Source organism: Caretta caretta, chromosome 1, assembly GCF_965140235.1.
Source record: "Caretta caretta isolate rCarCar2 chromosome 1, rCarCar1.hap1, whole genome shotgun sequence".
Lineage (NCBI taxonomy): Eukaryota > Metazoa > Chordata > Testudines > Cheloniidae > Caretta > Caretta caretta.
The window spans coordinates 265,296,538-265,321,646 of NC_134206.1; the positions used below are offsets into that span (position 1 = coordinate 265,296,538).

At 46.0% G+C, this 25,109-nt stretch overlaps 2 protein-coding genes across 2 annotated transcripts in view; one reads left to right on the plus strand and one right to left on the minus strand.

Annotated features, from left to right (window-relative positions):
• The first annotated feature begins 1,028 nt into the window (after positions 1 to 1,028).
• Positions 1,029 to 18,934, plus strand: GSG1 (germ cell associated 1). Its single transcript, XM_048836695.2, has 7 exons — positions 1,029 to 1,154; positions 1,272 to 1,378; positions 7,488 to 7,806; positions 11,616 to 11,663; positions 14,568 to 14,720; positions 15,154 to 15,265; positions 18,092 to 18,934. Exons 3-7 carry the CDS (start codon positions 7,488 to 7,490, stop codon positions 18,414 to 18,416), a joined length of 957 nt encoding a protein of 318 aa, XP_048692652.1. The 5' UTR covers positions 1,029 to 1,154; positions 1,272 to 1,378; the 3' UTR covers positions 18,417 to 18,934.
• A 511-nt stretch (positions 18,935 to 19,445) lies between these two features.
• The window catches only part of FAM234B (family with sequence similarity 234 member B), a 28,232-nt gene continuing 22,568 nt past the window's right edge, over positions 19,446 to 25,109 (minus strand). Inside the window, exons 11-13 of the mRNA XM_048835356.2 lie at positions 24,059 to 24,176; positions 21,947 to 22,170; positions 19,446 to 21,588 (exon numbers count right to left, since the gene is read on the minus strand). Coding sequence (XP_048691313.1) covers positions 21,583 to 21,588; positions 21,947 to 22,170; positions 24,059 to 24,176 — 348 coding nt within the window. The 3' untranslated portion in view covers positions 19,446 to 21,582. The remainder of the gene's footprint in view (positions 21,589 to 21,946; positions 22,171 to 24,058; positions 24,177 to 25,109) is intronic.

The following is a 25,109-nucleotide window of genomic DNA, read 5'->3' on the forward strand; positions in this document are numbered from 1 at the left end:
GGAAATCCTGCAGCTTCTGAGACATATTACACAATGCATGAATTAGCAAGCTTAGAAAGAATTAACCCATCAACAAACTGACAAATGTGGTGCATTTCAAGGCATCTGGACAGATTTCCTGGAGATTCATGATTGATGAATGCTTGATGAAAGAAAAAGAATAGCTGCATGTTTCCACTCTTTCATATGTGCCAGTTTGGGTATTGTCCCCAAAGAACTGATGGAGATAAATGCTTACCTTACCTAATCTAATATATCTGTCTATGGGCTTGTAGGGCCCACACCACTGTAGTATCCACTGTAGTATCCGAATGCCTTGCTCACACAAGCAAGCTCTGGATCTTATTTAATATAGCTATAGAGGTATAGCCACTGTTTTTTTCTTTTCCCTATATATCATATGTTGGCCTAAATTTTTAGAAGTTCCTCAATTTTTGGGTGCCCAATCTGAGTCACATTAAAGGGGCCCGATTTGAAGAAGGCAGGCTCTCAATGCTTTGTGTAAATTGAGATCCCTTAAGGTATCTTAAGTTGGGCATCTAGAAGTCAAGGCAACAAACATCCCTAGTGAATTCTGAAAATTTAAGCTGCTGCATTTAATTTTTCTTTGTTTCCTGTAACCTTGTGTGTTTCTGAAATAGGTCAAAATCATAAAGATATAAATGAAGAAAAAACAATCCCCCCTCAAACAGAACCTTTTCCTGAAGAAATGCAGGAACTTAAAGTCAGGTCCTAAGAGGTGAAAAGCTTGTTTTTTCACCTTTAAAATATATTTGTAATGTGTAAACAATGTATATTCGACACGTATATTCTGTTAGTGAGCTTGTGTCCCTAACAGTACAACCAATATTAAAGGTTTTTAAAAAAATTCACCTTTAAATGGATTTAGAATCCAAACATATGCCTAACTAGTTCATTGCAAAGTAAGAGTTAATTCATACATACAAACAGCTAAATAAAGGTTGCAATCTGAGTAGAATTACTTAGGGCTCAGGGAGAAATCTGGCATTTGCAGTCTGTCACTGGTTTCGAAAAGTCTGGCTCTAATGTCACCACCACCCAGAGATATCTGCTGTGTATGTGTCACTGAGGGACGGGACCACTCCTCTGGACTTTATTCAGACAAAAGCAGAAGAAGGAGCTGTAGGTAGAAGGTAACGCAGGTGTACTGTCTGAGGAGCTTGCAGAATGGTTTGTGGGTATGAGTGTGTCTATGTGAGTTTAGCTGAGTGAACGTGCGTGTTTTCGTTGATATTGCCATTTTCTCCCAGGGCAACTGAAGAATCCATGTCAGACCATCGCATGACGCCTCACTTACCCCTGAGAAGAGAACTACATAAAGGGATATGAAGAGCCATGCACCTCTTGAGATCCACCGGTTGAGTATCACTGCCACAGTATGCTATCCAGTTAGATGCTCAGCACCCTCAAATCCCACAGCAGTCCTTGGGCACTGAGGGTGCTCACCTCCTTGCAGGATTTGGCTCTGAATGTGTATGTGCAATGGGGCCAAGCTAAAAATTCTGTGGGAAATTTAACTTTTAAATGACCTGACTTTTGTATATGTAAGCCTCGAAGATGTTGCACTAATATTGTGTCTTGCAGTGAAGTTCCTCGTTGTGTTCATATAAGAAAAGCACCTGATTGATCAGACAGTGAAATCAGAGTGCTTCCTGTGTTGCCTTCACTAGGCAAAGGAAACCTTTAAAATGGTCAGTGGTGTGGAGCTGCAGATACCCAGAGAGGAGAAAACTGGAAGAAACAGTGCTCCCCACAGCATGCTAAGGCAGTGGAATCGTTTAGGATGTCTGGGAGAGTATTTCTAGTAGCAATGACATGAAATTGAGCTAAGGGGATTTTAGGTTGAATACTAGGAAATATTTTCCAAGGTTGAAATCTACTGGATGGTGGAATAATCTCCAGATGGAAACCCCATTGCTTAAGATATTTGAAATGAGACTTGGTCAAGCATTGGAAAATACTGTACCGGGCGCAATCCGGCATTAGCCAAAAGATGGAGCAGGTGACCTATTAGATCTTTGCCACTGATAATTTTCACGGTTTTATAATTCTTCGGGGCTTAGCTGATAGAGATAAGCACCTTAGAAAAACCTAACACAGAAAGAGAGAGAGAGAGACTCAGAGAGAGAATTTGTTCTTTGAGAGAAGACAGAACAAAAAAGGGAGAGAAGATAGATATAAACTGGGATGTTGCTTCCCCGATACACGTGATACAAGTTCGAGCAGCAAGTGAGGCTTCCAGAGAAAAGAGTGAGGAAAAGTTGCCACCTGGTGGTAGGATAAATTCTGTCGCCATCAAAAACACTAAGGGCCAGATTTTTAAAGGTGTTTATGCAGCTAAATACTTCCACAATTCTGGCCCTTAAGTCCAGTATTTTTAAACATGGGGACCTAAAGGTATACACCTAAAATCCATATCTAGACACATAAATTAGAACTCACTTCCACAATATAATTAAACATGTGCCCAACTTTAAGCACGTGAGTTGTTCCACGTACTATAATGGGACTGCTAACGTGCTAAAAGGTAGGTGCATGCTCCACAGTTGACTCAGGGATTGCAAGAGGATTTTCAGAGGGGCTGCCCACCTCTCAGATTCACCCTCTGAAAATCAGGCCACTTTTATTGAGGTCTGTAAATATGGATTTCAATGCCAAAATTTACATACTCCCATTTGAACGTTTTGACCTACAGAAAGAATTGCCTCTCTCGCTAGAAGAAGACTCCTAACCAATATTATATATGGGCCTCACTCTTTTCACTCAGACAGAGGAATCTGCATTCAGCACAACTCAACAATTAATATAAGGATCTGAGGACAGTGATTGTCCAAACATTTAGTACTGCTGCCAATTAACCTCAGAAAGAAATATATACTTAAGAGTAGCCTGTGCAATAGCTAGGACTAACGTGATCTAAGGGCTATCAGTCCTCCTGCTTCAAGATATAAGTGATCAGGAGGAAATTATGCTATTGACCAGGTAGGGGCATTGTGTGGCATTTTCATTAATGTCAGTGTGGTACTTTGGAGACAGAAAGTACTATACAAGTGCCAAGTATTATTTTATATCTACCTCTCAAGCATCTAGCAATGGGATTTATAAGAACCAGGATCCCTGACTAGATAGACCATTGCTTTATTTGGTATGACAAGAGGCAGGGGAGTAGACTAGCTACATACACAATCCATTCTGATAACCCCGAACAACACTGGGAGACTCGCCTACTCTGTACAAGGACTCCTCCTGACCCCAGATAGGCAGGTGTGCATGGGATGCCTTACGGGCACTTTTCTGAAATGAAGTTCTAACTTAAAACAAATGCCTTGCATCATAGTGAGAGCTCCCCTATGCCCTTTAGTGGCTGTTTGACATATTCATCCAGTTATTTCTTTTTAATTAGAATTTGAAGAGGTTGTGAGAGGTGCCGGATTGATGTCCCTTGGAGTCTCAAATCTTCCACCCTCAGAACGGGTGCAGAGCACCAGCTTTTCCCTTCCCCTGCTCTTTCCTTTTCACATGCCTCAGTTCTGCCGAGGAGAATACTACTCGAAGGATCAAGGGAACTCAGCCTCCATAGCCCATTCAGTCCCTCGCCACTCTGTTGTGATTGCCAACAATGGGACCAGCTAGTACCAATGGTGGTTGTAGTTTTTTGGGCTGCTAGGCATTAGGCTGAGAAACTGCTAGGCATTAGGCTGAGAAACTCGTTTTGTACGGGCTACCAAACATCCATCAAATGGGAGTAATTGGAGGCTCCTCTGTATTATATTGAAACTTTTTCCTCAGTGAATGCAGATCACTCTTTGCGCTTAATCCCAGCCTGCAACACCAATCTCTTCCCGTATAATCTCCCGGAACAGCTGTGCCATGATTGCATTGTGGATTATAAAACAGCTCAAAACAGCTGCTGGCTGGAAGGGAGAGCATTTAATAATCACAGGGTATTGGGGGGCTGGGTGGAGATGAAGGAGAAAGAGCTTTAGAAGCAGTTTGTTTTCTTGAAAGATCTAGCTGGTAGATGCAGGAGAGAGCAAGGCAAAGAGTGAGTCCTACAGCCGTGCCATCCACAAACTAAACAACAGCACGTAAAAGACCCACCAGCAAGGTAACTTCTACTCTCCTTTATTTCAGAAGGTTAGCAGCAGAGGCTTTCCAGATGCCAGAAGCTGTCTGACAGGTTACCACTGTCTGAGGCAGTAAGTGCTTGGCTTTCGTAGAAGGAAACTTTTCCGGGTGTGTTTGTCTAAGGAAGTTATTCAGGTTGCCTTCTTATTTTCCTAACCAATGTCCTCCTCTCTCTCAGCTCTTCTACATCCTCCTGGCACCACCATTTTCTGCCCCTTCTTCTTCCCTTTGCCCCAATCCTAAGGTATTTAGAAAATTATGCAGATTCTAAGATGCTGAGACAAATACAGCTGGACAGAATTTTTTTCTCATGGAAAATTTAGATGAAAATAAAAAAAATTGTTTTTGACAAAAAAATTAATAATAATGATTGATTCTAAATCCCTTTTTAGCAAGTGCCAACAGAATAATTCTGACCAAAAAAAAAATGCTGAAAAATGTAAAACTTGGTTTTCAGTGGAAAATTTTCAGTTTTCAGGTTTTCTGCTTCAGATGAAAAGCTGGATATTTTTGAGGAAAGCAAACACTTTCTACAAAAAGAAAAGGAGTACTTGTGGCACCTTAGAGACTAACCAATTTATTTGAGCATAAGCTTTCGTGAGCTACAGCTCACTTCATCGGATGCATACTGTGGAAAGTGTAGAAGATCTTTTATACACACAAAACATGAAAAAATACCTCCCCCCACCCCACTCTCCTGCTGGCAATAGCTTATCTAAAGTGATCACTCTCCTTACAATGTGAATGATAATCAAGTTGGGCCATTTCCAGCCCAAATCCAGGTTTTCTCACCCCCCCCCAACACACAAACAAAAACAAACCCACTCTCCTGCTGGTAATTACCTCTAAGGTATGCCAGTTAGTCTTTAAGGTGCCACAAGTACTCCTTTTCTTTTTGCGAATACAGACTAACACGGCTGTTATTCTGAAACTTTCTACAAAGAATCTGTTTTCTTGACAATCTTATCTTCACCAGAAAAAAGTGTTATTGGACATTTTTTCCCTCAGCCCTGGCCACAAACCCTTAACTAATACTGTGCAGGTGACAATCATCGGCTTCCTGGACACTGGTAAGGCAAACATGCCTTCAGATTAGAGACTGAATGAGTAACTCTGTAGTTGCGGCAACACCCTTCCCAGGGTCATTAAACAGGGAGGTTGCTGAGTAGTTGTCCATGGAGTGGCTCACAGGAGGAAACAGAATCCTGAGCAATAAACTTTGAAGGGAGAGGGAAGGGCATTCTCAGTGGTTGGGTAGTTTCTTACCTTTGCTCAATTCATTCTGCTTGGGCACATTTGTGCCTCTGGCAGTGTTTGGAGGCTATGTCTACACTTACGGCGGCATACAGAGTACGGACTTTGCACACCTCCTACCACAGGTATACACAGCAGTGTAGATGGTGACGCACTGCTTAGGTGAGTAAAGACACGCCAGAACCATAGGGTATGTACTCCACACAGTCGCTCTCTGCCCAGGCAGTGCCTCCCATGTCTACATTGTAGTGTCCTGCTGCCTCAATGCAGCCCTTCCTCACCACAGGGAAAAACTCTGGCTCTGGGGAAAGGCTCTGGCAGGTGAGAGGCCCCTTGCTGCTGAAGCCTTTCCCTGCTGCCCCAATCCCGCCAGGGTCCTTCACTGCCTTGTGTAGCTACATACTGCAGTGTGGATGCAGCCTGATTTTCACTGCAGCCTGCAGCCATACATGCTCTGCATGCTGCCATCAGTGTAGACAAGGCCTTCTGTGTGATGCAAGGTTAGTCAATCCTACTCCCACGCAAGAGGGAAAGTTGCTCCATCTCAGGCACTGTCCTTTACTGATCAGACTTAATGAGCCTTCTGGTTAACAGCGCAGGGGTTGTGGCCTCCTTGGGCTGTGTCCTTGTAAGTTATCACGACTAAAGCCGCATTCCATCTCTCAGTATTATTTATTTTTGGTGTTTCCCAAACATTGAAAAGGGGGTGGTCCCTGCTTTGGGGAGCTCGCAGTGTAAAGGCAGACAGACAAGCAGACAGAGGTTAGGGGAAAGGAAACAGCAGGAGGCAATTCATATACTATCACCTCTACCCACGGTGAGCAGCACAGCTGAAATAGGTCTTTAGGAGAATCTTAAATATGGAAAGGTAGGAGCCATGCCAATGAACTCAGCGAGGTTGTACCATGCGTCGGGGGTGCCCCATGGAAGAAGGCACATGAGAAACTGGCAGCTGGACAGATAACATTGAAATACTCTATGGAGTGTTTTGCTGGGAGACCTCAAGAGAAAACCGCAGCGTTCTGGGGGGAAGTGGTGTGGGTTATTCAGCGGGGGTGCTCTTCCCTCAGAGTGAGAAGTGGCCCAGTGCCCTGACATACTAAGGTGCTGTTGGAGTTGCTGGGTTTCAAATGAATTGTAACATAGAGGCTTTTATTGTCATTTAAGATCTTCACTACACTTTTTGCAAGAGCAGGGGTATTGCCATCCCAGTGCCCCACTCAAATTCTGATTTAAGGGCTGGTAGCTTCCAGTGTGGGAAGTGCTGCCTAGTAGGGAGTTAGGCTGGGGAGTCAGGATTCCTAGGTTCTCTTCCTGTGTCTCTGATCCGGCGTGAGACCTTGGTTAATTCATGCAACCTTTCTCTGCCTTAGTTTCCCTATCTGCAAAATGACTACATGCATGTTTACCTCTCACAATGTTGGGCTAAATTAATTAACCATTATCTGAAAAAAATAATGCTTTGCAGCCTTCCAATAAAATGTGTCCGGGCATTGCAAATGTGCATTGTCCTGGGGTACAATTGCTTCCTGACCAAAGCTTCCTGCCCAAAGCTGATGCGTGGTGTTCCTGGGAGCTGTTTAACTGCTGCGGCATGCCACCTACCTCATAGGTGCTTGCATTTCATGGCCCTGATCGGTTCATCAGTTTTGTGCACACAGCTGTCGCTGAAGAGAGAAACTCCACTCACTCTGTCACAGAAGGAGTATTCCCTGGAGTCTATTCTCCAGTCCCTTTGTCCAGTCCAATTTTAAATGGCTGAAACAACCACTTCCCTCGAGTGACTATTTCCACAGTCGAAGGGGTCATGCTGTCAGGAAATGGTTTCTCATTCCTGAGTGAGGGAATAAGATGCCCTGAGGATGGCAGAATGTCCTGTTTCTCCTCCCTGCCCTGACACACACACACTTACACATTTTGGTGGGATATGACATAGGCCCAGCTCCTCAAAGGCATTTAGGTTCTGACTGCCAGTGAAATCAGTGGAAGTGAGGAGCCTACACACCGGTGAGGGTCTGGGCCATTGTGCGTGGGAAGGGAGATGCATGGCTGGTATGTGAGTCTTTCATGTTTGTTTGTTGCAGATGGAACTGCTGAAGATCCTGCCCTGGCATCGTGCTGTCTTGGCAGTTGTCCTGAATCTGCTGGCTCTCAGCCTCTCTACCACAGCCTTGCTTGGCAGCTACTGGTGTGTTGGGACCCAGAAGGTGCCCAAGCCTTTATGTGGCAAGCGCAAAGCCACCGAATGCATCGGTGTGCACGTGTCCAGTGACGGAGGTGCTAGCAATTCTTCATCCCAGGATGCAGTGCACTACAGCTGGGAGACCGGGGACGACCGCTTTGCCTTCCGATACTTCCACACTGGCATGTGGCTTTCCTGTGAGGAGAACATGGAAGGGCCAGGTAGCATCTCCATCAAGGCAGCCTCAGCCTCATTCTTATTACAGCAAAATGCCTTTAGTATCAATGATAGGTGCCAGACTGACAACACTAGGGAAAGGTACCTTCTCCATATCCACAGAATGGGTATAGCTGGGGCAGTGGCAGTGTCTGCCTCCCACCCATACCCACAAACCACACCACCATACTTCATCCCTCGGTGAGGGGAATGATGCGGGGGGAGTTGAATGGGCCTTGGAGACAAGATGAGACTGTTAACAAAAAGGCACCTTGGCACTATTTGTGGTAGGCGGTGGTTTTGTAATGTTCACATCTATCCCAGCATGAACTGGAGTAGCCTCCCTCCCCCAGTTCATGTCACGTTCAGTAGGGGACGGAGCCTATGTGGTGAGAGACAAGGTGATGGCTTTATGCAGGGCTGACCACTGTTGTTGTTTTCATTGCAAGTACCATAACAGGAGGTGTTTTTCTTAAAGGCCCAGGCCCTGGAGTCCTGTGAATAAGAGAGAATTTCAACTGTCATTTAAAACACCCCCCCCACCACCAAAGTTTCTCTCCCTCAGAGTTGTGGAGAAAAGCTTGCAAACCTGAACCCCAAAGGTGCAAAAGAGGGAGTATAAACAGGAGGGTTATCTTTAGAAGCTCATGGTTTGTGGGGGAGGTGGAGGAGGACACAGTCATGCTTTTTGAATGCTTGGCATTGGCGATATGCTTCATGGCATCTTTGTGCCAACCAAATTCTGCCTGGTGTGGCCCCCAGTGAAATTTAGGCTAGTGGTCCTGGTCTAATTTATGGCAACCTTACCCAGGCTGCCTATGGACTGCTCCGCAGCCCAGAGCCCTTTAAACATGCCTCCCATCACCCTGACTTGCTCCTGAAGGCTGCTGTGTTATACCTTGTGTTTGCTTTTGTTTTGTTGCATAGTTTTGTTTTTTCCTTTTTGGTGAGTCTTTGTAAGTGTTATGCAAATAAAATTCTTTTCTGCTTCAAAAAAAAAAAAAATTACTCTCCTGTAGCCATCTGGCCCGACCCTGTCACACTATGTTCACAGTAATATTTATTTTTCCTTACTCAGCCAGCCAGTGCAGTAGCTTGACTCATAGTTGTATCACTATCTGCAAACTTTATTTCTTTACTGCTTGTCATTAAAGTCTTAGTATTTCACAGAAAAAAAAAATCACCCTGACTTGCTCACCCCCACCCTGCCTCAACTCCTGTGCTGCGGCTTTTGTCAGCCCCAAGTCACACCTGCTCTGCGGGAATTCTCCCCAAGCCAATCTTTATGGCCTGGCATATCAGGGTCAGAGCTAGCCCCAAAGGCAGCAAACAGCTAGGTTGAAATTAATAATACAGAAATGAAAGGTGTTTTAGCCCATCCCCATTCTTCTGTGCCAGCCAGCAATCCCCCTTCCTCAAAGGCACTCACAATGGAACTTGTCAGTTAAGGAAGGCATTCTGTGCACTATTTCTCCTTCTGTGATCCGCTGGGATCAGCGTTTAAAAACAGAGAGGTCACAAATTAAAAGCAGAACAACAATATTTAAAAAAGCTTCAGTCACTCTCAGGTCTTGCTGAGAGGACTGGTTTGTTCTGGGCATTGTCAGGAATAGTTCAGAACAGGGTGCACTTAGGTGGGAATGCTTAAAGCTGTGATTAATTTCCATGGCAATACCAGGGATGAGTTGGGAATGAGACTCCATCATTCGACTGAGTTCAAAGGGTTTTCAGAGCTTTAACAGGCCTCTTGGCAGTACTGGAATAAGAGTGAGGCATGAAGGGAAGGAGATCTGATAGATTTGGATTTTACTAATGCATTTGGTACAATTTTTCATGAAATCAGACTCTCAAAATTAATTCAGACTGGCTTGAATATAGCCCCTGTTATGATTGAAGGACCAGAAACAAAGGATTATCATCAGCTGCAAAGTATTGAGTTAGGGGAAGGTGTCTCGTGAGGCCACTGCACAGCTCAGCATTACGGCCAGTGTTGTTAATAACTTCATTAAAGTCTAGATGAGGTAGTGAACAGTGAGTTAATGAAATCTGCAGATGGTACTGTGCTGGAAGGAATTTTGAACACCGAGAGGAAAGATATAATATAAAGGGCTTACAGAGATTAGAATTGTAGGCAGAAAATAACAAGATGAGATTCAGCTGGAGAAAAAAGGCAAGCTAATATATATGGGGAAAATTATCCGCTCAGGGGTGATTCAGTGGGAAAGAGAACTCTGGCAAGCAGTTATGCTAAGAGGTTTTAGGGGTTATAATGGATGTGCGGATTAGACAAAACTTTGCACTGGGATATGGCAGCCAAAGCAATTTTGGATTGTATATGCCTAAGGGTGAGGAAGTAATAGTGATTCTGTATTGAGGGGAGAGTCAGAGTTTCCTTTGGAGAAGGGGTGTCCTGTTCTTAAGAAAAAGTACATCCTTCATCGGGAAGGAGCTGTGAGCTACTTTCTGCAGGACAAGTGGCAAGTGAAAATTCCATGTCCTAAGTGGGAGCTGACTCCTCTGGTGCCTGTTATATGAGCTCCTTAGCAGAGGCTGGAATCAACCTGCTGAATGCAGCCTAGAGTATAGCTGGCATGAGGGCCCTGGTGGAGCTAAGTCTCCTTCATAGGTGCAGCAGAGACTAGATACAACTCTGGATATTTTTAAAATCTTGGCCAATTAATGAGAACATAATACATTCTACAGACAAGTCAATGCTCATCTTTCTGCCATTGTCAAGAAGCAATGGCTGAGCTTAGTTTGGTGCCTAGGGTATTCTGGCCTGTGTGTGTTGGGTGGATTGGATGGCAGTTGATAACTGGCCTGGAGCAATGTCTCTGACTCACATCAGAAAATTATATATGAAAATGATAATGGAGTTTCTAGTCTATATATGACAGGTTTCAGAGTAACAGCCGTGTTAGTCTGTATTCGCAAAAAGAAAAGGAGTACTTGTGGCACCTTAGAGACTAACAAATTTATTTGAGCATGAGCTTTCGTGAGCTACAGATGCATCTGATGAAGTGGGCTGTAGCTCATGAAAGCTTTTGCTCAAATAAATTGGTTAGTCTCTAAGGTGCCACAAGTCCTCCTAGGCTATATATGGAAAGTGGATGGGGTAAATTAGAGTTCCATGTCTCTGAGTGAAAAAAGGTAGATGGCCTGTCTATGGAGATTAGGATATATATTGTGGTTTTCTCAGCATAGCTGGAGTGGGACAAGAAGCACCTCTCTGGTTTGTTCATGGAGCGTAAGAGGAAAAGAGTTGGTGTGTTTGGCAAATAACAGGCAGGCAAATGGAGCATGGGCCACGTGATGAGTTTGAGGGTTTGTAGCCGATACTGGAAAATCATGAAATAGAAGAGTGGGATAGAAGAAAGTTTATGATCTCTGAGCTGAAGCTGGGAGGAGTGAAGTTATAGAGTTAAAGCAGCTTGTGGATCTTCTATGACAGCAAAGGAACGTTTTCTCTCATCATAGCTTTCTTTTAGTGTTTCGAATTTATAGCTATTTACTTATACTCAACTGTACTTAATTTTTTTTGAATGTACACTAGCTTTCTCCTAAGAGCCCCATCTGAACTAGACAGACCACTGTCCTTCCTTCCCCACTTTTCTGCACTGGACTCCTAAACCAGATCAAAGCAACCATCTCTTTGGTCAGAAAGACAGCAGACTCTAGGAGACCTTAAGATAGGTAGAGCCTGCAAGCTTGAGAAATCAAAGAGGCAACTAAGGTGGAATTTTTTCCCCTCCATCCTCCCCTACTATCTTTTGAGAATCCATATAATCTGAGCTTGATTGTGTTTGCATTTCAGATGAGAAATGTCGTAGCTTCATTGAGCTTTCACCCCCCGCAGAGAGAGGTAAGAATGAGTCTTTTCTTTTTCTCACTAGCATTGCCCAATGCACTGTCTAGAGAGTGGGGAACTTCTGCAGGCTGAGAGGGTGCTGTAGGTACCTAAAAGGTTGGGTAAAATCCTGGCCTATTGAAGTCAAAGTACTGAAGATTTCACCCCAAATGTCTACCCAAAAAGCTAGAAATCTAAACCTTCCTCACATAATTTCTGGTACTTCCTGCTGTCAGCCCAACTGGAAATGTGGCAAAGACAGCCTCTTTTGCTGTGTTTCAGCATGTCTAATCCTGGTCATAACCTAGAATGCACACAGGCAATCGGTGTACATGATAAATAGTAACAGAGCTGTACCATCGACTCGACATATGATCTTGGGCAAGTCACTTCTGTCAAAAATTTGAAACATGGCCACAATTTTGGGTGCTTTAATTTTTGGGTCCCAACCTGAGACACTCGAGTTCTGAATTTCAGTCATTCTGAGCATCCACTACTCCAGCTGAATAGGAGCAGTGGGTGATCAGAACATCTATAAATTGGACCCTAAGGGTGAAATCCTACTCTCACTGAAGCCAATGGCAAAACTTCCATTGACTTCAAGGCCACTATTTCGGGGTACCCACTTTTGAAAATGTTGGTCCTACTTTCTCTTTAAAATCGTGATAATAATGCATACTCCACCTTTGTAATGCACCTTGAAATCTACAGAAGAGAAACGGAATATGTGAGCAAAGAATTCTTAGTATTAACAAGCTACTTTCCCAGATGCATGCAAGAGGCCTGCTTTCATTCTTAGTTTGAGTCAGAAATCTCTACTGTAGGTGTCAAAATATAAAACACATAGACAGGGCCTGTGGCCAGATTTCCATGGGCTGCTGTGCAGGGCCGAGTTTGCTGTGGGTTAGGATCTGTGCAAGGGAGGGGAGTTTTGTGTTTTGTTGTAGAGGGATTGAGTTCTGGTGGCAGTCAGGGAGACAGTAAGTTGCTGTTTCGTTTTATCCTGTTACATTAATAAATATATACATCTACCCTGGTCTCCTTGGGAATAACAAATCTGTATTTTTACTGATGGCACTTGTTAGTTAAAAACTGACCTGTAGTCACAACGGGAGCTATTTCTACTGGGTAATTTAAATGTTTGTGCTTTGCCTATCCCCAACCAACTTTGCATGGATACATTATTCAAGCACAAGGTCATCTTCCTAGTCTTTCAGTATTAATTAGTTTTAACAGAGTAGTGTGTGTTATCCATGATCCACTACTAGGCTCAATCCTTCCTCACAATAGGATTCCCTACCACTATAAAGGAACAGGCAGAAAGCTTGTTGTATTTAAATTACAGTCATTAATTATTCTAACAGGTAGAACTACAGGCTAAGTCAACTCTACAACAGATGGACCAAAACCAGGAGTGGGAATTACTTGTGAACTTACAGAATGGAAAATGATATCCAGAAACAATTATGCAAGAACTTAGTATAACTAGATGCTTCCTGCTCCTTATCAAAACTTGAACTGCAGAATAGGGAGACGAGTCTCCCAGCTCACCTTGAACTTCTCCTGCATTGGGTCTATATGGCTTATTTGGAAACAACCCAGTGATCACTTTTCCTTCACTGGAGTAGTAGCAGGGAGGAGCTGGACAACTGGAGTCTTGAGCCCTCCTTAGCTCGAGGCTTACAAGGCAGCTCAGGCTTTCCCCATACAATCACTTTCCACCAGCTCCAGGGAGTTGGCACTCACGTTCTTGGCTCAAAGCTAGACTCCTGATGCATAAGAGCTCAGCTTCTGTGCTCAAAGGCAGTCCTGTTCGAGCCTTGTTATTTAGCCAAGGCTGAAAAGAAGCTTCTGGAACTGGCATTCCTGGTCTCCCAGGTGACACTGTGATGTCACCTGTCATCTAAGATTCCAAACTCCATCACAGTCCAAACTAAGGCTTTTGCTAATTGCACAGGGGATGAAACAGAGCTCCCAAATGTTTGATTTTCAAATGGTCTTGTACAGATCCTAATTAGTATCCATAATATTTTATATAATTGGAGTAGCTTAGAACATCCTGTAGGAGAGCAGAATAATGTCTATAGAAGTTAGGAGATACACTGTACGCTACACTATTTAATACAATATCCACATCTGTTATTATATAGTACAATATAAAATTAGAGATGGGGTGCCAAATCTTGGCTGCATTCCATCCCCTTTTCACTTCAGAAAAACAACTGATCCTCCCCATCTGGAAATGGGTGAAGGGGGAAGGGGACTCCTTGGGTGGCATACGGGCTCTATGTTGCATTCTCCCCCTATAGCTCTTGGCATAGGGTCATGCCAGAGGTGGGTATGTTGGGAGGAGGAGGGAGTGTAGCTGACATTCACCAGCCTCTGGCTAATTTGAGCTATTGGTCAGTCCTAAAGCCACCTTCCCCCTCCCTTGCAGTGAAAGGTACAGCTCAATTTCAGGGCTAGGGTGTCTATTAGTAGTAATGGTGGTTAGAGCAGGGAACTGGGAGACAGTCGATCCCAGTAAAGAGATGTTACAGGACCCCTGTGTATAAGATCATCTCCTACTTTTCTGAGCTCTACTCAACTGCCCTAGATGTACCTGTGTAGAGGATCCACACAAGACCTATGCATATAATTTAAACCCTAATTTGAAGGCTTAAGTGGTATATATGTCCTCTTCAGGCCATCTGCACAGGGGTGAATGTCATCCCTGCAGAATGGCCACATTCTTTTTAGCCAATGTTTGGCTATTCACTCCACATTGCTCAGCGGGATGTGGGGCATGTCTGGAGTCTTCTCTCTCCCCAGTTATGGTGGGGATCCTTTGAGGGGTCAGGGTCGGGAGGGCTGTGGCAGATCATGACCCCATTTTGTGCTGACTCAGAGAGGTCTCTTCTTTCCTCTGGTTTGTGGCAGGAATCCTGTGGCTGTCATTGGGGTCAGAGATGGTCTACATCAGCTTGCTGCTCATTAGTTTCATCCTGCTGCTGATAGAAATGCTGTACTCTGGGAATCCAGTCTGCGGGCTGAAGCTCAACGCCTTCGCTGCTGTCTCCTCTGTGCTGTCTGGTTGGTGCTCCACTGCAGACACGGGGTCATGAAAGCATTCTGGGGTGGCAGCACAAGTGGCTCAGGGCAGGGAGTGAAACTCATCAAGGAAAGGATTCAAGAAATCCTTCAGGGAAGAAAGTGCAGCCAAGACCTCACACATTCATTAGCCTCAGAGTGACAATGGGGGGCAAAAGGGGAAAGGGGCAATGGAGAGAATGTGAGAGTGAGAGGGAAGGAAATGGGCAGCGTTGAGGAGAATAATGAGGAATTAGAGGAGAGACAATGACACAGGGTGGGCGAACAGGGCCCAAGGGTGGAGATTACTTAGCTGCTGAACCTGCTGAGTGGAAGGATGGATTTGGTTCTAAGCCTTAGTTCCTAGACAGAAGAACAAATCAGCTGGCCCTGGCCTCCACTGTGACAATTGTGCCTTCCTGTCCTCTTGCTTTAGGCCTGCTGGGGATGGTGGCTCACATGATGTACTCACAAGTCTTCCAAGCAACTGTCAATCTGGGGCCAGAGGACTGGAGACCGCACTCGTGGGACTATGGCTGGGCTTTCTAGTACGTGAACTGTGAGGCTCTCCACATCCTTATGGCTGTAGGAGTCACACTCCACCTCTCCAGAACTCCTCTACTTAGCCCCCTTGCCCTTGAAGACAGCTCCAATATGGCTTCCCCAGTGCTGCTTCTCTGTCATCCTTAGGTGTTTGCCTCAACCCTTGTCTCACACGGGTTAATGTAATAGATCTGGGATGGAGGAGAACCAGCTAGGTCACATCTGTCCACTCCCCTGACTCAGTGCAGGATTGCTCCCTGAAACATATATTCCCCAGAGTTTTTTGTCCAGTCCAATTTTAAATGAACCAGGATATGGAGCTTCCACCCCTTACCTTGAGAAACTATCCTACAGTTTAATAGACCTCCCTATTTCAGAAGCTCAGTCATGCCTCTGCTGCTGCTGACCATGCTGCTGTGGCTACACAGCTATTTATACTCATGCTAGCTCAATGAGAGTTCGTGTGAGTATGTGTACACGAGCAGGGGAAATCACACCCCTCGTTCATAGTGCACACGTAGCCTAAACGCCAACTTCTCCAGCAGCACAGTGCCCCCTGACAGCATACTAGGGCACTGGCTTAGTACTGAGTCAGAGGGGCAAGCATCACCAAATTAAGTTCCCGATGTTCCCTGCTTAGTCCATGTAAATACCAACCAGGCCCAATCCTGCTGAGTTTGTGCAATCTGACGACCACCTAGAGCTGCGGGCTAGAGTAAGTGCCCTGACCTTCACTACCAGCCATTTCTCTAGAATTGGATTCATCCATCCTCTCCATTTCATCATGGTTTGCTCATAAAACTGGCACATTCCCACATTTGAATATAAACAGGGGCAAGCTTAGGGCTCAGCCTCCCATCACATCCCACATGGCCATCTGAACCCATCAATGTGGATGGTTTAGGTGTTATTTTGCATCTTGTCTATAAACTCGTGCCTAGAAACTACAGTGCCTGGCGCTCTGTTGAAATGATTCACCAGAATCCCTCCTTTCCTGTGGTTTCACAATCTGTCTCCATTGCCACCTTCTACATGGGCCTCCTGTTGCTTGCATCAGTCAGTATAACACTTTTTCTGTAATTATGAGTCTGCAGTCCTGACCATAGTCACCTTAATGCTAAATCCAGCATACTTCTCCGTATACAGCATCATAACGGCTCTACAAAGTTCCATCACCACTTATGCACAGTGCAAGATCCTCCTCATAAATGTAGTGACCATGCATTAAGGAAGCTGGTACTGGTGCATCCAAGATACTGAGCACAGTGTCTACTGCTCACTGTTGTCCCTATACAGTCATAAGTCACAGGAACATTGTCTCTTCCACAGGATAACAGGAGCCACCTATTTAAGAGGGAAATAGGCATAGTGCTAGAGAACATATAGTCCCGATAATGGTGTTTTGAGGGTATGGCTCAAGGAGGTGTTGGGAAACTCTGGGATTGAGGGACACAACCGGAACACAAAACCTTTCAGACTTGATCAGAACACTGGTGCATTACATTTGGGATCCTTCTTCTAGCAGTGGCTAATACCTAGTGCTTTGGAGGAACACAGAACTCCAATAAAAGCATCTGGCCAACGGTGCTATCTTGCAGGGCTAGGAGGGAAGCAGGAAGGTTCTTTCCTGACCCAGACAGTGATCAGTTTATAGCTTGAAGCATGAGATTAGATTAGCAGAACTACATTATTAGCCATAAAATGATCCAGACCTTATTAAATCTAGTTGCAATGTTTGGCTTTGGAACCTCTGGCTGCATTGTATTCCACTGACTGTCTGGTTATTGTGTGAAGTATTTTTTGCATTGGTTTTAAGTTTACTTGCCTATTAACTTCAAATCAATTTCAGGTCAAAGTATGGGACAGTATAAAAAAGATGGCCTGATCAGTTTTCACTGTGCCCTTCTCAATCTCTTCTCTGAGAAGTCCCTCACTTCTGCCACTCTAAATAATCTTATTTACATATTTCATCTCTGCAAGCCTAGCTGCCCTGATGTGGAGCTTCTTAGTCTCAGCTCTGTCTCAAAATAATGTGATCAAAACTGAACACAAATGATTAACATTGTTCTGTCCATTATGATGTTTTCCAAAATGCCATTTTAACTGCAGTTGCATGCTGGGCAGTATCCTCAGTGATCTATGATGAGTCCTGAGTATTTATTCCTTGGAAAATCCTGCAGTTTCAAACCTAGATACATATAAAAAGTTTATTTTTAGGGTTTGTTTTCCATGTATGTAATATTGGCTTACTTGAATGTGAAAGGTTATTTTCTTTCTGTAATGATCCTATGAAAAGACCATATCAAAAGCTATTTGAAAACAAGACAAAAAGTATCCAACAGGTGCCACAGAGCGTGGTTAATGTAACTGAAGACCGCAAAATGAACAAGATACTCAGGATCTCCCTGGCTGGCCTGTTACTCTAAGGGGTCTGCCTCGGGATCATGCTTTCCAGGTGCAGATTTTCCAGCGTCCTCCTGTCATTTTCTCTCGCTGCATCCACTTTTTTCCTTACGGCATTTTCCCCCACCTCTTTCTCTACTGTATGTTATGGATGTAGCAACATTTTACTCTATTGTTTGGGGGAAGGGAAGGGTAACGGAGGCAGGATAAAGCTCAAGGGCTAGAATGGTTTGGGTCTGGGCTACAGCTCTGGTCTATTTAGTTGATGTCCATCTCCAGTTAGTGGCCTCTGCCTGGTGTTCCAGAAGAAGGCCATTAGCTCCTTGCAATGCATCTGGTTCATTTCTTGACCCCATCATACTTCTCTGACAGTGGAAGACTTTATTAAGGTCCTCATTGCATGTGCTGTTCTCCTTCCCCTCTCATAGCATGGCCTGGGCCTCCTTCACCTGCTGCATGGCCTCTGCTGTTACCACTCTCAACACTTACACCAAGACCGTGCTGGAGTTCAAGCGTAACCATATCAAAGGCTACGACGGGAGCGTCAAGGACCAGTCACAGCACCACCAGTGCTTCATGCAGCAGCAGCACCACAGGGAGCAGATGAGCAGCTACTACCAGCAGAGAGACAAGCCCCTCCGCTCCGTCTCAGAGGGGGTCGACTTTTACTCCGAGCTGCAGCAGAAGGTGCTACAGCAGGAACCTGAGCTAGACGAGGTCTTGGGACAGTCCGTCGGGGAAGACCACTGTTAGGGAGTGGGGAGCAGGCTGTTTGGGAAGCGGTAGGGAGATTGAGATCTGAACCAAATACTAGTATCAATGTTAACAAGTTCCCTAGGGTTCTGGTTCCTTTCTTTAACGCTTCCGGGGGGCTGGGAGGAGGGGAAGGCATGTGGTCACCGCTATCGATGTCTCTGGGCAGCACTGCAGGGACACTCACAGTGACATTGTGGCTTGTCCTACTAGAGCTGGTCTGCTCTCTTGAGGGCAATGGTACCATGTGAGTCGGGAATGGTAAACGCACAGGCCTTTTCCACTGGAAACTGTTATGCCACCTGTATCCTGAGGCTCCCGTGCTGCCACAGGGGTGCTATGGGAGCCATTCCAATGCCAACAGTACCACAAAAATGGAAAGGGTACACCCAGGGGGACAGTACCAGTTGTCAGCAATTATAATGGTGAGAGTCTGGAACTTTCCTTTTGATCATGGCATTTTGACCTCCATGTTAATAAACCCCTAAGGCTTTGGGCTATGTATGCCCAGCTCTATTTGCCACACAACTTGAAATGGGTCCCATTTTTCAAAACACCCAGTGCGCTGCAGAATGTCACGTCTGGCCCTTTTGAGTTAAACTGGCTCCAGACCCTCCCCCAGAACAGCCAGAGAAATCGCTTCAAAGCAGGAGTTTCCCACTGGAACAGGGATAGAAAGAGGGTCTCATTCTGCACTTGCCTTCCAGTCACCTCTTCCCTCCTCCACCCACCAATCCCCCTTTTAAAGCACCCATCACCTCTGGCCAAGTCCTGTCTGCTCCCGTGCCCTCTGAGGCGCCCTTCTACACACTGTGCACCCAACCTCCTTCTCTTTGGGGCTCCCGTCTATGCTCCTTGCTCCATTCTTTCCCTCTTCAGGACCCCTGTCCATTTCGTTCCCACACAATCCCCTCAGAGGTGCAGTGGTGAGGTCCTGCTCGCTCTTCACTCCCCAAATGCCCTCGAGGGAGCCCTGCCCGTAACAAAAGCAGTCTCCCTTCCAGGCTAAACGGTCACACACAAAGGGGGTATTGTACATGATATTTATTTGTTTCACTGCAGTTCACAGTTCCCAACAATATACAGACAGTCTTTATTCACAGTGGGAACGCATGGGAGAAATTCACAGTATGGGGGAGCTAGCATCACTAGACGTTGACTATCACGCCTAGGAGTTTAAGGAAGCACCTCAGGGGAATTACTCCTTCGGGTAGTGACCCACCAGCCTTTCCCAGCAAGATGGGAGGTGAGGAGGAAGCACATCCCTGTTCCTAACTTGCCTACTGGTCCTTACATTCAGCCACTACCAGCCAGCCCGATTTACAAACCAACCAACACATATAAACACCACACCCAGCTAGAAGAGAATAGAGGCCGGGCAGGCGCTAGGACCAGAGCTCCTTGTTACAGTTGTGCTAATATTTACAAAGCTATTTACACACAAATACCATTAAACATATACAGACTGTTCAAAGGCTCTGGCATTAATAAGGAGAGGCCCAAGGCCCAGCCTCGGGGTTGCAGCTACCCCTGAAGAGACTGCACAGAAGCATTTCACTGGAAAGAGAGCAAGAGAAACAAGCAGTGGGGAGCTGGGCCAAGAGCCCAGGGTACAGAGCCAACCACACCCATAGCTCATGTGCCCTTTTAAAAGGAGGTGCCAAACTGTGCCCTCTCCTCAGCACTAAGAAAAGAAGAACTGGAGGAAAACAAAGGGGACATACTAGCTGGAGGAGAGAAAAATGTACCAAGCAGCAGCCAATTGGCCACTTTACGGCTACAGTTGCTTGGCTCTGCCAAATGTAAAGGGCCAGCCTGAGAGAGGCATGCTGGGAAACCAGTTCCTATAAGAGGGCACCCTGCAGCGGGGAAAGTTAGTAGGGGCCAGACATCACCAAGGAGGCATTGCCCCTATGTCACAGGAGGCTTTACGGACACACTCCAGAATTGGAGCACAGGCCGTCGCACACCCCGAGACACAGAGATTACATTTCATAGAATTAAAATATCCTGGGGACAGATCTGGCTTTTGCACTGTGAGGAAGGTTGGGGGGAAAGTGATAATATAAAGCCCATCTTAATCCTCTCCTGATTCTGGGGCAGCTGGGAGTAGCACAGGTCCCCACTGTTAAGTCAGAGCAGCCTTCTGGCTATTCTAACTTATGCTACCTGGTGATGGCCATAAAGGACCAAAACTGCAGCTTGGGATCAGTTCAGAAAAGGGTCTCCTGGCTCTACCCCCTGCCTCCAGCCCCTCCTCCTATGCAAGAAGCAAGAGGGTTCAGAAAAGCCTTTACACCATCTGAGGAACCACTTCACACTGCTGAGATATTCCTGGGGCCACATATCCAGGCTAGAGTCTGCCAGAGGCACGGCACAAAGTGGTTGCACTCCCCTGTTCCTAAGGATCCGGCCCACTTCAGTTAACAAATTTGCTTTGTGATGTTCTTGTGAATATTGGGCATGTTTCTATGGAGCTCTGGGCCCGCAAACAAAGCAAGGGGAAAGGGCGACCTAGGAATGGGGAGCCGCTCCACCAACTACTTCAACCTGGTTGGGCGGGACAATTGGAGTGGGGACGTGGAACCTTTCTCCTCTGGAGCACACGTTCCCAACCTGTCAAGGGCACAGAGGGCTGGACGGTTCAGGAGACTGGGAACTGGACATGGAAAAGTGGAGTGGCCTGGTGACTGTAAAATAAAGAGGTAGGACAGCTGGTGGAGCCTCCGTGACCAGCCCTGCCACATATGAGCCAGGCAGAGGCTCCACTACAAAAATAAAGAGATTAGAGCAGAATGGCAGGAAATGCTGGATGGATACAAATGGGAGTTTCCTGGAACCAGTTCATAAATTAAACATACAAAAATATACATGTATCTATTCAGAGCTCTACCGCTCTGCCTTCTCATTTCCATGTTACCTGGAAGGAAGCATGCAGGCAGGGTGTGGGGGGGAAGGGGTCACACACAGTTGCTCCCAGTGGTGGCATCTGGCAATGGCAAACCCGGCCCTGCCATTCCACAGCAAGCGGGGGGTGGGGACAGAGAGAGTGCTCAGTCCCCACTCCCTGGGCACAGCGGACGTCCTGAGGAATCGCCGAGCAGCTCCCCGTGCCCCACCCAGACCACACGTCCACCTGGCTATTGAAACTTGATGGGCCAACATGCTAGAACTGGAGAAAGAGAGAAAAGTCATCAGCCAGGCAGAGAAACGGGCTCATGGCCAGGACTCTACTAGCCCCAAGTCCAGGCAGGGGACCCCTGCCTTCCCCATGTTCCCCACTGCCCTTCGTCCCCTCCCCAGCTACCATCCCCTGTCCTTGTCCTGCTCCCAAGACTCCTCCAGTCCAACTGTCACGTCCTAACTTCCAAAGCATCTGCAGGCCCTGACAATCCACTCAATTTACGCTCGAAGGGATGGCATCCTGCAAATGCCAGCGCAGAAAGATCCCGACCCTTGCCCATGAGGGGAGGGGCACTGCCCAGTCTGACCCATGTGACTTAGCAAAGATTCCCTCTGAGTTGTCTCACCTTGTGAGGAAAATCAATAAATTTCAGCCTGGAGAGGAATCTCCTCACTTCCCCACGGCTGATTTTTGGGGTGGTCTCCATCAGCGGCACCATTCGGCTCTGAGTGAGCATGGCCCACCGCAGGCTCAGCTTACTGACCAACAGCAGGCCCGGCTGGTTTTCGGAGGTAGGGCTCGTTGTCACGGTGATGTAAAACGCATCTTTTTGGAGATCGTTAATTCCAACTGATTGATAAGAAAGGGAGAGAAAATACTGGTGAACACTGAGAAAATTACACCCTTCAGGCAAAAGCTTATAGTCTTCACTCAGCCAAGATTCCCACTGACTTCAGTGTGAGTCATGTCTGGGTGAGGGTCTGTTTACACCGCAGTCAGAGATGTGACTGCAGCATATGTAGACACACACGAGCTAGCTTTGATCTAATTGGCTCCACTAACAACAGCAGTGGTAGCACAGGCTAGCCGCTTGAGTCCATACTCAGGGCCCCAAACCAGGCTGTTTAGCTTGTGCTGCCATAGTTGCATTGCTACGGTGCTGGAGCTAGCTGGATCAGAGCTAGCTCGGGTATGTCTACATGTGCTGCAGTCACACCTCTGATGGCAGCGTAGACAGACCCTGTGTAAGGACTGTGGATCTTTAGTCACATATAAATTTGGATCATTCTGTTCAAAAATCTCGAAGGTGGAAATCTGCAGTGGAAATAAATTGCAATGCAGATCAGAATAGGAAGTTTGCAACTCAACTGGCATTTGAGAGTCTCATGCTGGCAGCTACAAATACTTGCATAAAGTAATACATTCTGAGGAGCCTCTCATTCCCAAATCTTAAGGCACCTTACAAACGTTAATCCTCTGTACTCCTGTAAGTAGGCATTTGAGAGAGACATGGTGAGGTGATATCTTTTATTGTACCAGCTTCTGCTGGTGAGAGAGACAAACTTTCAAGCTTACACGGAGCTCTTCTGCAGGTCAGTAGGCATTTTATTCATTTTACAGACAGGGAAATGGGCACCAAGGCAGGGAGGGTAACAGACTTGTCCAAAGCCCCATAATGAATAGAATAATCTGAACAAAACCCAGGAACAACCATCTCCAATTCCCTGCTCTAACAACAAATTTACACTTACTTTCAAGGCGGCTATTTATTTCAACAGTGCTATGAATATTAAAACCATTATGCCCCAGCAGATTTGTTTGTGGCATATCTAGCATTGGGCCCCAGCTCCTGGCACACTAGATTCAATGCCAGTTCATCTAATCCCGTATCTTGCCTCCTGCCACACCAGCCAGGCCACTATTGGTGCAACTGGTCTGGTATGCTCCCTTGGGTGTCCAGCTGATGCTCTTAGGAGGTAGTTTAAACTCCCACATTCCACTTCCCTGATTGTGTAATTTTGTATGGAGGCAAATCCAGGTTTAACCATCCAAGGAAAAACGAATATTTAAACAAAGTATTTAATTTCAATCACCTCTTCAAATGAATGAGGAGGAAGCAGAGCAGGTTCTTCCACATAACGCGAGGTGACCAGATGTCCCGATTTTATAGAGAAAGTCCCAATTTTGGGGGCTTTTTCTTATATAGGCACCTATTACCTCCCACCCCCATCTCGATTTTTCACACTTGCTGTCTGGTCACCCTGCATAGTGCAGAATAGGTGACTTTCTCGGGCACACTACTGGGGCAGCAAGATGATTGGATCTGATTCCTCTTGAACTGAAGTAAATACTGAAGAACTCCACTGAAATCAATGGATCTACTCCAAAGAAAAACCAATGTGAGACCAGAATCAGGCCCTTAGTGTTTATCATATGTTAAGAGTGATTTGGTGAGTTTTCTACTTGCCAACCTATAGACCTGGTGTTGGGCAAGAGAGTAGGAGTGGGAGTTGAACCTTGGTGGCGGTTTTCACTGCTTTTCTGTGGCTGGCCTATGCTTGGTGGACACCAAGGGTCCTGCTTAATCTGAAGCACAGCAAAACCTCATACCATGTCACAGCCAACTTTTCCTTCAGAACAGGGAAGGGTTTTTAACATCCATTTGGCTTTCTTCAAGCTTCCCTTTGTTTCCCTTTGAGACAAGACTAAGCAGCACCCCATGCCCTTGTATACTTACTGGCTGAAGCAGTCACTGTGTCTGTTACATTGGTGAGGTCCAAAAGGATGGTAGGAAAGGTAGGGTGCAGGAGGTAGAGGTGGTGTAGCCCTGGACGCTTGTTTCTTGGGCCAGGCTCCTATTGGAAAGAAAGGCAGAAAAGGGATGGCTACATCTTCCACAACAACCCCTGCTTTGGAAGAAGCCTCCATTTGCTGAGAACCCCCATCTTACACTGACTGGCATGAGCTACAGTAATCATCCTTGATTTGCTGCTATGAAAAGCTCGGTTCTTCTCCAGGATGGACTCTCCTGCTCCAGAGAGAACCATTCACACACGAGGTCTCTCCCACAGTGCTTTATCTCAGCTAGTCTCCCTTTTGATTGCACAGCTCTTCCACAGCAGCTGTCCCCAAAGCTCTTTCTCAGTATGAAAAGGAGCCCCTGGAGGATGTCTAGAAAAACGTGTGAGCCCAAGCAGCTTCTCTGTGGACTCATGCTGAGGGAGGAGATGGGCAAAAGAAAGAAACATTCTGAGAACCCATCTCTCCGCCAGCCAGGGACAGCTGGTGAACTAGCATAGGGGACTGGGACCACCACTGTGAGGCAAGAGGGTGGCAGGTGAGACTTTTGCAAATGCAACAGAAGCTATGGGAACTGGCACAACCATCCAGTAGGCAGGGACCACTGTAAGCCCAGCTACCAGGAGAACAAGTCACTAAAGCAAACAAGAATCCCTTCCTCAGAGAGCAAGTTGTCCACAGGCTCCTGCCCTGACAGACGGCTCTGTAGAAGCCGTAAAGTAGCAGTTATCAATTTTCTTTAGCTAGAACTCCTTTTGTGAGGCACTCCTCCTCCCATCCCTATGTCCCTTCACGCCACACCCTGGCACATTTCTCGTTCCTTTCCCTCACTCTCTCTGTTCTTTTTTCCCCTTTCTTGTCTTCCGTATATTTTTTGCTTTATATTTTTAAAGTTCTTTTTGCTCTTGTTCTTTTCCTCCCTTGCCACCCTCCTCTTGGGTGTTGCCCTCCATTGGTGTCTTCATAGTGCCAGGCTGCGCCTGCTCTTG